This window comes from Drosophila hydei, unplaced genomic scaffold (assembly GCF_003285905.1).
Source record: "Drosophila hydei strain 15085-1641.00,03,60 unplaced genomic scaffold, DhydRS2 tig00000001-arrow-pilon, whole genome shotgun sequence".
NCBI lineage: Eukaryota > Metazoa > Arthropoda > Insecta > Diptera > Drosophilidae > Drosophila > Drosophila hydei.
The window spans coordinates 15,422,858-15,440,730 of NW_022045643.1; the positions used below are offsets into that span (position 1 = coordinate 15,422,858).

Sequence of the window (17,873 nt, forward strand, 5' to 3'; positions counted from 1 at the left end):
CATAAATCACACAGAGCACATGCGCATCGGCAGGATCTTAAAATTTTGTAAGACAAGGATATATTAAAAATTACTCTAGCTTCAATAGCGGCGAATTGATTTGCGTTCATACGGATAAACGGGCAGACGGACGGATATTGCACAATCGCATAATACTCTGCTCTTCGGCAATTACTATAAAATTAGTTCTATATTTTCTGGTTAGCTGTCAAAAAAAAACTTTTTAATAATGAAAATACATTAAAAACCATAAGCGCTATTATGTTAGACCCTATTAAGGTCTTTGGATACACACTCGTGCAGTGAACCACCGACACAAATTATAAGGGTAAACTGCATCTTTCACAGCTACAAACTGAACTTAATCCTCTGTCTTCTGAAGCATGGAATATAGGAACAAGCTATGTCGTCAATATATTCGAAGCTAGAATCGTAAAATTTAATCATAAATGGAATCTTTTAGTGTGATATAAAATCTATATCCTTTGGATGCGTGTTGTACTCATGAGTATAAATTCCAAATTTAAAGCCTCTTTACTTAGCCACACCCCCAATATACGTAGATATATATGTACCACCTTAAGCTTAAATTGTCAACGCAAGTTTTAAGTCTCTAGCACTTTAACTAATGGCGTTTCTACCATAGCAGATTTCGAATGTACCGATTTCCTGCATCGCTAATGGGCGTATCAGAAAAATCTGAACACTTTCTCAGAAATTTTCGTAGGTGCCCTCGTCTGATAAAGAGTATATATTCAAAATTTCAAGAATTTTTTAGAATGTTGTGCCGTTAATTAAATTTGTAGACAATTGATATAGGTTTTCTTCATACGAAGAAGTAAAGCAGAATAGAATAATGCATCCGATAGAAATAACGTAATTTAAAACTAACAATATGATTATTAAATTTAAATACGGACTAATATTGTGCTTAAATATTTAAATGGGATTTTGGAAAGTTTTGATTCGATGCAAGTGATGTAATTTGTTATTTGATTAATTGTCTAAAATATAACTGCGTGACATTGTCCTTACTTATAACACAATATGAAGTTGAGAGAAATCCTTGTGATTGACTATTTGAATCTGTAACAACATCGGCACAAAGTTTTGTATATTCTCTTGACAATATGCATACATGCACTCTACACAGTGTGGTAATATTTTCAAATGGCCCCGGGCCACTTCGTACATATTCGTTAAGTCCTAAGTTGCAGACAGATTCAAATTTTTGGTAGATGCGTCCGTCGCTTCATGGCAATAGCAGAAGTCCCTTCAACGACGGCGGCAACGCGATGGCGATGGCAGCGGCAGCAGCAGCAGCAGCAGCAGCAGCCGCAGCCGCAGCAGCAGCAACGGCAACGACTACAGCAACGGCCCACTAATCATGACCATGAGCCAAGCAATGCTGCAAAAAGGCTGCTGCAATGTTGCACGACGTCCAATTGCCGTAGGGGAAATGTGCGCGCTCGTTGTAGCTATAGCAAGATCCAGAGCCAGAGTTGTAGAGATGTAGCCTCTTGCGCTGGCCATTGCTTTTTTCGATGTATATAAGTATGTATTTTCAGTTGCAGTTGCAGCAGGCGGATGTTTACAGCATATTTCCTACGGCTGTGCTCGTGTGCACCTTTAATCCGCTCTTCTTTATTTTTTTTCGTTTTTTGCAACCCAACAACAACTCGAAAGAGAAGAGCCAACAGGCAAGCACCGGTCCATTTAAATATGAGGCCGAGATATAAAAAACATCTGCAGCTGTGTTTGCTCGCAATGGATTACTGTTGCTACATATGTAAGTGCCAAGTACCAAAAGATCCAATATCCAGTATTGAATTATCTATATACCAGCTAATTTTACCACTAATTCATAATATTTACCACATTTACAACAATGCACACTCGAAAGGAAGAAAACAGCATTGCATTACATTAACGTTGAAATAATATAAAGAACGAAATTAGTGAGAATAACATTATTTATATTATACAAATACAATTTTTAATTTATTCTGGGTGGGTAAGACTACCCACAACATATTTTAGCTCACTGTCTTATACATTTTTGTTGTATTTTTGTATTATGACAGAAAACAAGGTCAATGAGAAATCAGTTTGGCAAATGAAGATGTCATTATGTACTATGTACTAGGCGTATGGGGTCATGTCAATGGCACAGAAAAGGTCAACACTTGTTACATAGGCCTACATCAAGGATCAGAAGACAGAGAAATTATAAGACTGCGTACAACACCTAAATACATTTGAATGATTTTTACTCGAAGAGTCAACGTGTCTATTTAGTTATTTATATATGCATGTGGATACCCCGTTGTGCTAATAGCTCTTTTTGTGACGAACGTGAGTCAACTTTTTCCCTAAGGACTCCCTTGCAACTTATTGGAACAACGCCGCTGGCTAGCAGGGAATGCTTATGATAAATGGCCAATAATAGCGTAGTGTAAAGAACTAATGCATCTGCCCGTTTATATCAAAGTTACCGCACTTTAACACCACTATTTAGCTTACATAAATAAGAGACTGAGCACTACATACTGCTCTTCTGAACTTTTAATTAGTTTAGTCCACGATGTAAGATCAATAATATTGCATGCGACGAGCTGCTGCTTTTTAAAATCATTTGATTAATATATATAGAATGCTTAATATTATATTTAAGGACTAGGGACAACTCTTCTTAAGACTAAAGTATAGAGATGTATTTGTCTATCCGCGCGTTTCCATCTTAGCGATCGTTCGGATAACGACCCTGATCTGGTTGTAAAACTTGAATGCCGAATTGCGTGCGGCGCCTCCTTTAGTCGATAAAAGAAATGATTTCTATGTGAGAAAATTATCAATGCGTCGGAGTTGGAGTCCAATCAAATTACCATTATTAAAACGAGCTGCATCGTAACTGCAGCAGTCAGCAGTCGGCAGCAGGCAGTCGGCAGTCAGAAGTAGTGACGCGACGGTCTCTGAGAATGCGTCGGTGTTTGTTCGCGAATGAGACGACTGGGCTTCAGATTGGCAGTTGATGATCCCGAAAATTAAAAGCTACACGTACAAAACCCAAACATGCCTGAGCGGTCGTTAAGAAATATAAATTGGACAATGAAATCATTAAAAGGGTAACTAATTCTGAGCGTGCTTTAAATGATCTACTCGCTTTTTACTATCGAAAATTTTATAACAGCACACAAAAAGTCTCTTATACCTTAATACTAAAGAAGTCTTTAAGCTATATGCAATAACATGACCTATCAAAACTTACATGATATGCACCTCAATTTAATCACTATTAACATATATTTCAATATAAATAAGATCTTTTCGTATTGTACGATTTTTGATATAAGAAGAATTGCAAGATATATATTCCATTATACAATTATGAGCAATTCAAATAAATCATGCGCAAGCTACATAGAATCTGAAAACTGCATATGAATCCAAAAGGGACCTTTCATCCCATGTCGATCATTTTAATTTCATATAATATGCACTCAGCAGAGCTTAACATGATTTATGTATGGATCAATATCATCATTAGAAATTTATGGTTTGGTTTTACAGAAAAATAACAGGTTTCTCAGTATGATGAATATTTTGCAATGCAGTAATTGATCAGGTTGCTGGTAAACAAGCTGAATTTTTTGCATGATATTTAAACGAAATAGCTAGCTCTACAATTTAAATTACTTATCTGAGCTAACATATAAGCAAAGGTTCATAAGTTTACATACAATTCTGTACGTATATAAATCAACGCCAGGCTAGAAGATATCCTTCTCCGTGCTTATTAATTATATAAATTTAAGTTTCCCGTCCACTTTTCTGCTTTAGTTTTACAAGTACATATTTTTTAATGGAATGTAAAATATTTTCCTTTTAGCTTATATTTATTTTAAGTTATATATTTGTATGTTTTTGTGTATAGATGCTTGAAAAACAACTCAGCCTGTGTTCAGGGTAACGGAAGAGTAACTTGAAAGATAACGATTTTGTAACTTAGGCCTATCCATTTTGTAAAACTTGCTTCAATTGGTACTTTAACAAAAGCTGACCACAAACAGTCCACGATTGTACGAAGCCAATATACTTTCTTACACGTTTTGTATAGAGCATTAGTGCGAATTGCCTGAGGATGCGTTTCTGCATCAAGATTGTAGAATAAGTGCGTAAAAATTGAAATTCAACTAAACCGTAACAGATGCTTAACAGTTGCGTAGTGCATTTGTAGTTTTGGGTGCATATTTATACTCGTTCACAAAGTGAAAAGAATATATTAATTTTGTGCAAACCATTTTGCCGCTATATTATTACTATGTCAAGATGTTCTATAGATCAACCTATCTATTACCATTTGGTGCAATTAATTTTACAGATAAAAACCGAAGCTTGATAATTGACTTATTGTAGACACCTATATTGATTTCCAAAAAATTGTAAGTGGCAAATGGATTAAAACTAAAGTTTTAATTTTTTCGATTTGCCACATTTGTCAGTTTGGAAATTTGCCTGAATATTGGACTGTCGATCCTTAATGTTAATAAAAATTTTATATATCATATATATATGACAAATCGGTTAAGCCCGAAACGAGTATTATGCAGTCGGTCGTCTTCGACTGCAACACTCTTAAGTGTTTTTATTTGTGTGGGAATACAATACGATAATTGCATACAATAGACCAGATCCACCTAATTTACCTAACATCGTGATTTCAGCGAATTGTTTAAGAAATGTTAAGAAACGAGTCGACGCAGATGAGGAGATGAGTACTTCAACAGGTCATAATGTACAAATAAAACTGGGACTCGGCAATATTGTATCAATGCAATGAGTATCTAGATTTTATCTTGTGTCAAAGTTGTATATTATATTCAAAATTGGAATGGTATTCTTTTTTTGATTAAATTGAAACGTGACAGATATAAATACTTTACTGAACCTTAATATATACGGAAAAACTTATCGATACATTAAAACATACTTGATCGATCTATGTAATTTCAGATTCTAGCTTCGATAGGTTCCGTGATCAACATACGAATAGACAAACCTAGATACCTGATGAGGTTGAACACAACTCATTCAGTCTGTTACACAGATTTCAACAAATTTGAATTAATTTTTCACACATTTCAAAAAATTTGAATTTATTTTATTTTATTTTAAATCATTACAAGCAAGAAAACTCTAGTCGGATTCGCCCGACCGTCGTGACCAGCAGTCAAACTCGTGATTTAGCTAATTGGTCAAACGTTTTGTTTAATAACGTCTGTGTTACTTGACAGATTTCAATGAAACTTTCAGCATATGATCTACATATTCTATTGGAGTATTGTCCGTTAAAATGCAAACTTTTTCACATATTGGCTTCATTTGCAACTGAATTTAAAATTAAAGAAGTTGGGGAAATTTGAAGCAGTTATCCAAAATTACTATAAAATAATGAATTTCATTTATAAATAGTTGGATGATCTGCTGCTGTAAAATAGTACAGCATATTGCAACTAATATAACCTAGTCGGATACATATCAAATCGCATTGTTGTGTAGGAACAACCACTAAATCTGCTAGAAACGCTCAAAGAAAAAGAAACAGAAAAATGATTAGTTATCAAAAGGATCAAATTGAAGTCCAGTATTTAGCATTTGATTTAACAATTTAAATATAACTTACATTAAATTTTTATGTGTATAAACAAATTGATCTCAAGTGTGGAGTATTAACTGCGTTTTTAACTGTCGCTGCTGATAACTTCATTGGACCTGGTGTTTGAGTTAAAGTTGGAGTTGAAGTTGGAGTTGAGCGCGTGCCGACCCCCACTGACAAATTTGCTTGGCAGAAAATCTCAGACACTGAGTACGCGTGAAACATGATATGCCGCCATTAATATAAATCATTTAATAAGTTTAAGTCCCGACGCCGCTGGTGCGCTGTTATGCAGTGCATTACAGAGTAAATACTCGGCGTCATAAAACATGCACATTAAAGAAAGCGAAGAAATACCTGTTTGGACATACTTAGGGCTGGGCAGGCCTTATATCATAATTGTTTCGCATTCAACTTCACCACTAGAGAATGTGTAAATACATAAATTAAGAGTTTCGTTAAGGTTCTTTTCTTCCCTCCTCTTCAAAGCGATTCGTGTGCTCAAGTAATAAGACCCGAGATCTGATTTATTGTGTGTAAATTTGAATTTAAATTTAAATTTCGGATACATTCAACAATCACACGAAATCAAAATCAAAATCAAAATTAAACTAAGTATGTATGTATATTGTTTAAGTTCATTAGAAAATATCATAAATATCTTATTTAATTTTGGTTATATTGAAGAAATCACGAAAACAGAACAATCAATTTTAAATATATATATATATATATATATATATATATATATATATATATATATATATTTCTTTTTTTTTGCACAAGCTTATAAAGTTTGAGCGATTCGTGATATTGGATTCGGTCTTTTGAAAATATCATATTCTATTTGCTGACAAAAGACACTCGCACATGTTTATCCACTTTCAGACCTGTTTTTTTATAAATTTAATTAAAATGACTGCTTTCAGGTCACGTGACCGACCTTCGTAATGTATCCGCTATATTCGTATAGACTGCGGCAACACAAGCTGTGGGGAACTCGTGGCCCCTTAATAATGGTTGCCGTTAATGTTGTTCTTGCTTTTGCTGTTGCTTCTGCTGTTGCTGTTGTTGCTGCTGTTGCTGTTGATTTTCCGTTTCGCCCACTCAGGTGTGTGCGCGCCGACCTCCAACCGTAAAGCAACAAAGAAGGAAAAACATATGCGTGCCGCATAAACGCCGCTCGCTGCCACTCGCACTACTTGGCTTTTCACTTTTTAGCATGAAGTACCCACTAATCACTTCACCCAAAATTCGAGCCCGCGCACTTATCGCTGGACCCATGCGAAATGCTGGCAGCAGGACAAATCATAGGATGCTTAATACTTGCTTGCAACGGGGATGAAACATTGTGGATAAACTAAGCAAAACATACATTGTTGTGTTTTGTTGTACATTCGATGCCGTGTTGTGCTTTGTAGTGGTCGCAGAGTGTCTCATCATGTCTTCAAGCGTAAAAATAAGGTCACGTGTCGCACGTTTGTACTAAAGAGCGTACCGTTCCCCATTTCTTTTTTGCGGGAAGTTTGATTTCGGTTATCCAATACCTACGGCCCTCTACTGACAAAGTGCCACATGATCTGCATTCTCTATTAGCCACTCGCGTGCTCAATATTAACATATCGAATTATTAGCCAACCCGGAAAATAGGATAACGCGGATAAGGATTATAAACACGGCGCATTAAGGCACAACCATGAAGTATGATATTTCATAATTATCTCTTAAATGTTTTATGTGTGCAATTGATATTTAAATACAACATTCATATCAGCATGGTAATTATATCAGTTCCAATTACAGGATTATTGCCACGATTCTTTCTATACATTAAAAATACTGTGGATAATGCCATCAAGTATAAATGTCAAAATCATTCCCGTTATCTTACTCTATTTAACATATTTAGTTATGCTAAAAGCCATCCTTTTAATGAAACATTAAGCTCTCAGAACCATTTCTTGTTGACTGTGCTCTCTTACAAAGTAAAGTAGCATCGACGTTATATAAATTGTCTGCCATGTTTTATTGCAAAGTACTTTGTATACGATTCGAACATTCTTATGAGTATTTTCAGATATCTACCATAATCATTGAAATGATTTTTCCTCATTAGGTTCGGCATTGCGTATATATATAAATTTAATAAATATATGAATTTGTTTCTAATAATTTTCCAAAATCTAAGATTTACATAGACAACTCTGAACTCTTTGCTAAGTCTTGTTCAAACATGTTACAGATAACAATACAGTAACAATAACTTGATGTTAATTGACTTCATAAAAATGGAAATGGAATTGTATATTTCCATTTGTGCTAATACAATTTGTTTTATTAAAATTTATTAAGCTCTGAAAATGACGCGGTTTAGTGGTTAAGCTAACGAAATCCCATTCATTAGCCCAGTGTAAAACGTAGATTAAAGCTCTGGCAACCGAAAACGCAAATAAACAGAAATGTTAAGGGTGGACTCTTAATAGGAATCTTGTGAAAGGGTTCTTAAATATATTATATTTTTGAATTTAGCAAATATGACCAAAAATTTTAATGCTTTAATTTAAATATCACGTGCCTTAGAGCTCTTGTCTCACGTGCGACCACGGGATACTTTTACTCATGTGTCACGTTTCTTAATTATTAATTTGAGTCTAAATATATAAGTAAAGCATTACGGCGTGCACTAAGCGGGGAGTATGTTGCACAGACGCAAGAATTCTTGCTTATATAAAACCCTTTTTATTCCATAATTATAAATAATTATTTACCATATTGAAAGTCGACTGAAAGAGACCTCTTTCGAGTACAGCTTCGAAAATTTCTGGCTACGCCCGCTGGCAACTGCAAAATTGTTTCGACAGTAAACAGGCAGCACTTTTTAAAATGTTGTATTCATAAATCTAATATTAACAAGTAAGAAAGCTCTAGTCGGGGTGCCCGGCTAGGAGATACCCTGATCCCAGTCCTATTTGCGATTATTAATATTTTCCGTAGTTTGTATCGAGTATTCAAAAAAAAAAAAGAAAACAAATAAAAAACGACATTACGAGACCAGGATTCGAACCCGGATTGTTTGCGCAACGTGCACCAACTCTACTAACACCGCCACTTCATAATTAAAAAAAAAATAATACAATAAAAAAAAATTCATCTCCAACGGTCTCGAACCCTAGCTGCATACCAACCAGCTGAGAATTCAACCAGTATTCAATCGCAATTTTGATTCTTGGAATAGAAAAGAATGTACGCATTTGAATGTAGTGTGCACACGCATAGGAAAAATGCGTGCGCGTGGCGCTGTTGATATATGCTTTTGCAAATTGGCCAAACGTTTTGTTTAATAACTTCTGTTTTACTTAATGGATTTTAATGAAATTTTCAGCATATGATCTACATCTTACATCTACATCTTAAGATGTTCGAGATATAATTTATTAACTGCATTTCAATCATGTTTTCATTCGATAACAATTAAATGCTAATAGTTATCGAATATTTGAAACCAACTTTATCTGCGCGTGCTATACACAGACCTACGAAAAAGAATTTCAAGTCTCTAGCTTTTATAGATGCTGAGATCCACGCGTTCACACATACGGACAGACGGACGGACAGACAGACGGACAGGGCTCAATCGACTCTGCTTGTCGTCCTGATCAAGAATATATATACTTTATGGGGTCTGTCACGCCTCCTTCTGCCTGTTACAAACATTTGCACAAAACCATTATACCCTAATTTCCCATTTTCAATGGGATCAGGGTATCAAAATAAAGCAACAAAGAATTAAATTTTGGAACTCTTTGTCTACCTTTTGTAATTTCTTAGGTCGAGTATATTACGGCTACATCGACTAAGCAATTACTTAAAGGAACGCAAACGACACTTTCTATCAGCACTTACTAACCTTGGCCGGAGCATAATTTCAAGGATTAATACTATATACTGCAATACAAATTTTAAACTTGTATATCATATTCACCTACTATAATGGATAGAATTCCCCTAAAACAACAACAGCTGTATGAATTATCAGAAACATACAGACTTAAATTACCCGTCGCAGCTTTGAGCTTTGATTACTTACGAAAAAAATGATTAAGAAATTGTGGCGTAGTCGACGTTGATGACTCTTTGCATGTGAGTCTGAGTCTTGATTTGTGTTACTTAAAGAGTAATCAGCTTCTGCAGCCGCTGTGGATTTGCCACCCCCATTAAAGAGTGTTTGATGTATTATGCGCTTCATTTGGTAGACAGGTCTGCGCAAATAAAACTCGACCGTTCGAACCACCGCCAAAGCAAGTAACACACAATGGAGTGACTGCTAGTGACAGTGCTAGCATCAAAGTCCAATCGCCAACATATTAAACAAGACATCCCAGCTTTTGTCAGCGTGTCGAAGATTAATACCTTCAGAGGCATTAATTTCATTTGTTGTAGAATGTATATACAGTTATATATTTTGCGAATCCTCCATTAATTCCAATTTTCAACACCGCACTATTTATATGTATATGTTCTATACGGACATAACTATATTGACTCGCCCTGATCAATAATATTTATTCTTATGGCATGTGTTGTCCTGCCTGTTACATTATCTGAATACTCATTTTTTATATGTTAAGGTTATAAGAGCCACGAATGTTCTAAGCATTATAAAATATATCTTATTTTTACACATTCATTGTACCAATTTAATTTTGTTTACCAAATAACGTACATAATTTTGAATAACATCATTTTTGGTTATCATTTTACCCACATCGCCACATTTCGTGAGTTTTTCCATTAGAAATCGTTTTCACACATCGCACATTATAAGGGATGATTTTCTCAATTTACTTAACCACTAAACCGAAATAACAATATTACATGGAACTTTAAAAAAAGACGACAGACAATTGATTTTTCAATGGTTAATTTAACGTGGAATGCATTAAAGCATTTGAGCTTGTAATTACTTTTGTGAGCACATTAAGAGCCTACAATATCTCATGTGAAAATGTGAATTTGCAAAAAATATTTGCTGAAAAATGTATATGTTCTAGTAAAGAGAGATACGGCACACACATGACTACGTGATACTTATTCAGAATCTTAAACCAACCCAATGTTACCAAATACAATAGTCAGATACAACAGCGAGAAAAAAATCGGAAACTTAGCTTAATTCTATTGCCATATTGTTATATAGGTAGAAAAACTTATTTTTCTAAAAGACAATAACATTTTAGAGCAGTATAAATCTTTAATAAAACCATCTCTCTTAAATGATAGAGATGTAGTATCAATCTAGCTATTATAGATTTCGAAATACATGTATCTATAAGAGAAAATGTCTGTATTAAATCAAATAAGACGTCTCTAGCCGAGGTACCCTCTTAAAGTCGCCTACTATGTACATGGCTAAGAACAATTATACTTGTTGGGCTTAGGAAATTATTCGTCTTTCGGCTAATATATTCACACATTAATGCAGACTTAGACTTTAATAAGCATGAGCTGAAGACTATTTCAAAAAGCATCAATATTTCGAAGTATGTCCATACGCTCCATAAATTTATAATGTGAGCGTATTATATGTATTGTATGAAGTGATCTAACTTTAAAAATTAAACACGAATACAGGATAGTTAATGTATCTAGAAAAATAAATTAAGAATGTCTCGGTTTAGCGATTCTAAAAATATTTGAAGTAGTTTTGGTGAATGAAATCGTATAGTTAAATCTGCATTTAAATTCGTCGTTGTCTCTCTCTCTCTCTCTCCCTCTCTCGCTCTCTCTTTCTTTCTCTCTCTCTCTCTCTCTCTCTCTCTCTCTCTCTCTCTCTCTCTTTCTCTTTTTATCTCTATTTCTCTCTCTCTTTCTCTCACACTCTCACTCTCTCTCTGTATCTCTCTTTACACAAATCCATCAACTACGGCAAAGATAGCCTTCACAATTATTATTTGTAATCTACTAACACCATTTAAAATGCTATTTGTTATTTAACAGCATAACATATACATTTTAAAATATAACAACTAATGAGATTTATGCATGTTCCATGCTGAATATGAGAAAGCAAATTATTTTACAAGTTGCAGATCATTAAAAAATATGCTAATATATTTACCTGCCAGGCATTGGCATCTAAAGTAGCCAGAAATGACATGTCCAACTCCTACGGAAATTAAAGAAAAGTTGCTAATATAATTTCCCAATTGGCCAACGGTCTACAGGGCGTGTCACCTTCCGTCGAAAATTGCTTGTGAAATCCAGAATGAAAGCCTCTGTGAGTCTGTGGCCAGCAAATAGGAAATTATGTAAATATCAGTGAATAACAATTCACAAATCACGTTGCCTTTGCCGTTACCGTCTGAGCTTTTTAAAACACTGTTTTATACAACTTAATAAATTGCGACGTATTGTTTTCGTCAGCACCAAACTGAACCGAGCTGAACTGAGATGTCGTAGCGCTTGGCTTCGAGGTAGTCAATTTCCGTTTCGAATCCCTACACTTCTGTTTAATGACTTTAATGCACTACTGAGCCATCACTGAGTTTCTGGATGTGGAAGTAAAGCGACGGCATCAGCTACGTGTTTGCCGAACTGAATCAACTTCAACTTCCGTATCTCCTTTGTGGTTTTCGACCAAAGGATTTGGCCAGCTTACGTGCTTGATGCTTTTCGCTATACGACTGCTACCAGGAGTCAGCCTTTGGCTATGTACTACCCGGAGGTGTACTGCATGCAGCTTCTGTTGGTCCGCTTCCATTTCGCCCAAGATAACGCGACTCTTCAAACATGCCTCTCCGGTACATATGCTTGCTATGTGTGTGTGTTTGTGAGTGGTTACGTGTGTGGGTGTACTGTATATGTATATATATTCATGTATATGTATATGTATATGGCCCATCGCGCATTCACTCCCACAGAGAGCTTTCTGGGTATATACAGGTATATCTGTATGTATGACATTCGGTTTTGGGAATGGTGGATTCAATCTTCTGCATGCCAGCATCACCCGAGGAAATAAAGCATATCTTTGGCCAGCCCTTACAGATGCTCCTGGACAATGTGTACCCATGAATATGCATGTAATGAAGAAGTATATACATATACCTACATTCATATATACATCTTATTAATTCATATATATACGTATGCATATATGCATACCAGATGTGAATGTATAATTAAATGTAACTGTTTTTAATAATACATAATGTATATATATATATATATATATATATATGTATACATAAGTATGTATGTATATATGTATGTAAAGCAGATATCACAGCTTTCAGCTGGTAAGTATTGCCCCAAAGCTATATGCAAATACAAATTTTGCATAGCGAGTAAAGAGTGCAATATAAGTAATCCTAGGTAAATCATGCCCGCCGTACGTTAAAACATATCCTGTGTACCAGCAGCAAAAGCCCCAATGCCAAAATTTGCCTCCGTGTCCTTTTTGCCGGAATACATATTGCTGTTGGGGATGCAAACAGCGTTATATACTTTGCACGCTCTATGCTCTATATTATATATATTTTCCCACCCTTCTTGCAACCAATCAGCTGTGCTCTCTTTTCGCTCTCTTACATAGTATGTTTTCTCTTTTGTGGCAAGAATTGTTCGTTTTGTATTTGCATGATTTCTCTTCGGCAAATTTTTCGAAAAATATTGAAGCAAATAAAGTAAGGAAACGCCAATTTGAGCTTTTATTAAACATCATTTTTAAAATATGTAACTATTTAAAATATTTAATTTGTCGGACTAAAATGTTACTAACAATTAATTAATTTGCGGTTAAATAAAAAAGCTTATTTTATTAAAATTCAAACTAATTCACTAATTCATAAGATACGCTATTTTATTGCGTTGATATGGGCATGAATATATCTAGAGCAAACGATTTCCTCTGAGTACTTTAGTAAAATTAAGAAATCTTATTAAGTTTGATAAATATTTAACTTATCACATTAGCGGTGATTCCGTGCTTTTGATGAACACAATAACTTCCTAGTAACTACAGGCGAAAATCTATAAGTGCCAAATGTATTTTTTATTTGTTGCGTCTTAAGAATTTGTAAAGTATTTATATTTTTATACCCTGAACCAGATCATTAAAAATATGAATTTAGGCTATAATAGTTTTGTGCAAATGCATGTAACAGGCAGAAGGAGGCGTGGTAGATACCGTAAAGTATATATATTCTTGATCAGGACGCTCAATCGATCTAGCCATGTCTAACCGCCCGTGTGAACGCAGAGATCTCGTAGACCACATAAATTACAAATTTAGATATTCACTCATTCTATTTCCACATTATCTATACAAATCGATAATATAATTTCGTTTCGCAGCTTAAATTCCACAAAAGATAGACCCATTCAATATACCGCGGATTTTGGATATCTAACTAAGGGACTTCGCACTTTTCCATGTTCAATGCCATAACTATTTCCATACAAATAGAAAGCGGCAGCTTACATGAAACTATACATATATTAAAATATTTGTGTGCGTGTATGGAGACACAAAATATATTAAAGCAAAGTAACTATTTATCATGAGAAATGACCTGATTTAAGATTGAGCAAGCATTTGCTTCAGACAAGGGTAACGACAACGGCAATCAACGTCATTAAGGGTATGCTTACCCATACAAGAGAGAAGGAAATTGAGAATAGATTAGTATTTAATGAGTTTTTATATTTCTACAAAATCAAAACTAACGATTCGTTCATGTTCAATTGCAGCGGCCTCACGGGCAAGGCCAGAGGCCTCATCAGTGCCTGAAAATGCGTCAGGTTTGGATGGAGGCAATCAGTTGGGCGCACGTGCGTTCCTGTTAAGGCTACGGCATAGTCGGCCCCGAAACCGAAGAAGCATTTAGGCTATGGTGCGTTCTGCTATGGTATGGTATGGATGGTATGGTATGGTATGGTAAGGTATGACTGTATGGAATTTTAAAATTCATATACATATTTATATTTCCACTAATTCATTTTTAATAATTTGTTTGGCTCTGCGGACCGCTCCTCATCACGCCCCCCGCTCTTGTGTGTTAATTATCGTATTCTCGTGGTTGAGAGACAAGCTGGCGGTCAGTCGCACAGAGAGATAAACGAGCTGGGCCCCGCATTCTACAGGAGCAGGTCGTTTTATAATGTGTTCGCCGTGGTATAGATTTGGGGGTGAGATCGGTGGATCTTAAACAATTTATTATTTTTCAAGTTTTATTTAGAAATCTTCATGACTGCTTGGCCGCTTACGTACGTAGTAAGTAAACTACACAAATATACAAAGAGGACACATTATATAATATTACTACTCGTGCACGAGCTGAAAGAGTATATTGGTTTTTATCAATGTTCGCCTTATATCAGGAAATATTATCTCTATTATAACAAAAAGACTATTATTTAAGGTGCTAAAGATTTTAAATTTAGAATATATACTCCTGCAGGCAACTCACAACAAGTCACTTGGGCACTTGGGCACTTGGCAAATCCAGTAAAACTGTATCCTGTGACCTTAGACAGCTAGAACCATACTTACTGTTGAGATTCTGTGTAGATTACAGCTCTATTCAGGTTACACATCTAAAGAATAATTTTGAAAATGACACAATAAAACACAATTTTTTTCGAATCTAAACAATTTTGTCTGGATGTCGTCGCATATGCAAAATCAAAGTTGAACCCGTTTGGTGTCTGATTTTCAATGTAGAGATGAGCAAGAGCTTCTGCCAGAAATGTGTGCCCCATATACAACATGCTGAGCAGCGATAAGTACTTGCTGTTGCTTCTCCAAGTTTAGTCCCTTTCTTTACTCCAGAATCGGACTACAGTGTGCTGCGACCGTCGTGATCTCAAAAAGGAGGAGTAGTGCACATAGCGCAAGGGTCCAGAATCCGGCTAGTGGCCTCCAGCAAAAAGTGGGAGTTGCAATAATTGTTTAATTATAGGATTTTGTTCGTTTGACTTTGCATTTTGCTCGCATAACATTTGCTTTATATTCTTATGTCTTACACCTACACCAATTCGGGTATTTCGACGTCATCGTGCGCTTTGATCCGAGCAATGGCCGATACAAGGCATGAAAATATATTTAAGTTGATCGAATCGATTGTCTACTTCTATCATAGTGGGTGATTTATTAAAACAATATCAGTCAATATGCAATGTACAGTTACAATGAATAAAATGACGTGTCCTATACATTCACCAAGCCATGTAGAGTAAACGTATATCGCCAATGAAAAATATTAAAAGCCGGCCCGTGCTTTTTGGACTTGTTTTGGTTATGTTGCTTTTCGCCTTTCCTACTACCTTCTTGTTCCTCTTCGCATTCGCTGTGTTGTCATCGCACTCGAATCTGCAACCGGTGCAACAGGCGGGCAGCAGGCAACAGGCAATAAGCAACAAAGCCACCATGCGCAAGCTTCACGCAGGGCCTGGCTGTGCCTGCGACTCGATAAAGGCGACGGAGAAGGAGCAGGCTGGTGGTTGGCAATCAGTCGGCAACCCTTACCGCGCTTGACTGCCTAATAAAAATGTATATTTAGTTATTTGTATATGTGGGGGCCTGTGACGAGCAGTCTATGTCTTCCCACTGGTGGTGGCACGTGTTGATAAGTATGTATTAATTTCTGCTTTTGATCAGATTTGTTCAAAAGCTAAAGAAACCCGAATCAACATATATGTACTTATAACAATTCGCCAGGTGATAGCATGTAAAATGTTCGTAGAGTAACATTTAGCCATTCCGTACTCTTCCATTGTCAAATCCTATCACCAATGGCTCCCGCTCCCGTTTCCCTTTCCATTGCCGCTCCCGTTCCTTCATTCGTGCATTGGAAAATATGCGCATAAGCCCGTGCCAAACCCGACGCTCATACCTGCACATTCTCATTTAATGTCCGATGCCGTAGGCCGATCAGTTTGATCGCAAAAGAGTGTGCAGCCGTTTGCAAATGGGCTCCAGCCAGCGGGAGGAGGATGAACAGGTCGAGGTAGAAGAGAATGATGGCCAGGCTGCGTAGTTTCTACTTCAAGATATCAAAGCTTCTACTCCCTCTAATTACTGCAAAGCGTAATCTGTCTGCCAAAACACCCACAACGAGCCTTGCATCGCGTCGCCGTTCTGCGAATGCCCAAAGCAATTTGGTGCAGGTCATTCAGCTCGGTCTAATGTACATATACATCTACATACAAAGTATCCGGGCACAAGGCAGGCAGGGCATACTTCAGCCTGCTGCCTGGACAAGATTGGGTACACTGGTAAGCAGTCAAATTGGCGGGCACTTTGAACGTTGCTTTATAAGCGTTAGACGTGACGAGAATAATTTGCGCGATAAGGATCTCAAGTGCCTTCTCTCGAATAAAGGGCATGCAAATTTTGAAGATTATGCTATGATTACCAGCAGTTAAAGTGATTCTGAAGCCACTATTGCATTCCGTATCGCTCTGTAAAGTCTGAAAATCTGTTTAACCCATGTATCGATTATAGATAGATTTATCTCTATATGTTATTATTTGTTTGCCTGTCTCAGTGTAAATCATTCTCCATTTCAATATAAATTAAAGGTAATCTGTATACGAAATATTTAACATTTTTTAGCCTTAAGACATACGTTTCAGATCGGCTAAAACTATATCTTCCACAATTTTAGAGCTATAGCTCTCTACAGATTATATGTATATGCTTTGTACTGACTATATTGTGATTTGTACAAATTATCTTATACTTTTAACGGTCCTAGGTGGGTTCAATTACATATTTGTGTAGGTAACTCAAAGACATATTTATTGTATATATATATTTACGCTCATAGGGGAATCGCAAATCAGAAGGAACTATATATCCTACAGTTAACAGCTGACTTATGTAGTGTGGCCGTCAGTATATTGAATATTAATAAAATGATGTGTGAGCCCTGTAGGTTGCACAATTTTGGAGCATGAGACGAACGACAGATTGACAGTTGCGTTGCTGTAGACTCCTTCTAAGGATTCGCCAAAAATTACTATTTTATTTTTCCTTGCCTTCTAAGGCGTGAGCAAGCAGCTTTTGGTCAGTTAATGAGTTTTATCACCCACGTAAAACACGTTTGCATATTTTTAATTAAGCCAGAAGCTAAGTTGCAGTGCTTGTGGTTACGAAACGAATCATAAGAAAAGTGTATAGCTGATAAATAGAAGTTGAAGTCGATTGATATTT

The 17,873-nt window shown here is 36.0% G+C and overlaps 1 protein-coding gene across 1 annotated transcript in view; it reads right to left on the reverse strand.

Moving 5' to 3' along the window:
• The window catches only part of LOC111592329 (transcription factor AP-2-epsilon), a 36,271-nt gene extending 24,457 nt beyond the window's left edge, over nucleotides 1–11,814 (reverse strand). The window contains exon 1 of the mRNA XM_023304455.2: nucleotides 11,775–11,814. Within this exon, the coding sequence (XP_023160223.1) occupies nucleotides 11,775–11,813 (39 nt within the window). The 5' untranslated portion in view covers nucleotide 11,814. The remainder of the gene's footprint in view (nucleotides 1–11,774) is intronic.
• Nucleotides 11,815–17,873: the final 6,059 nt, after the last annotated feature.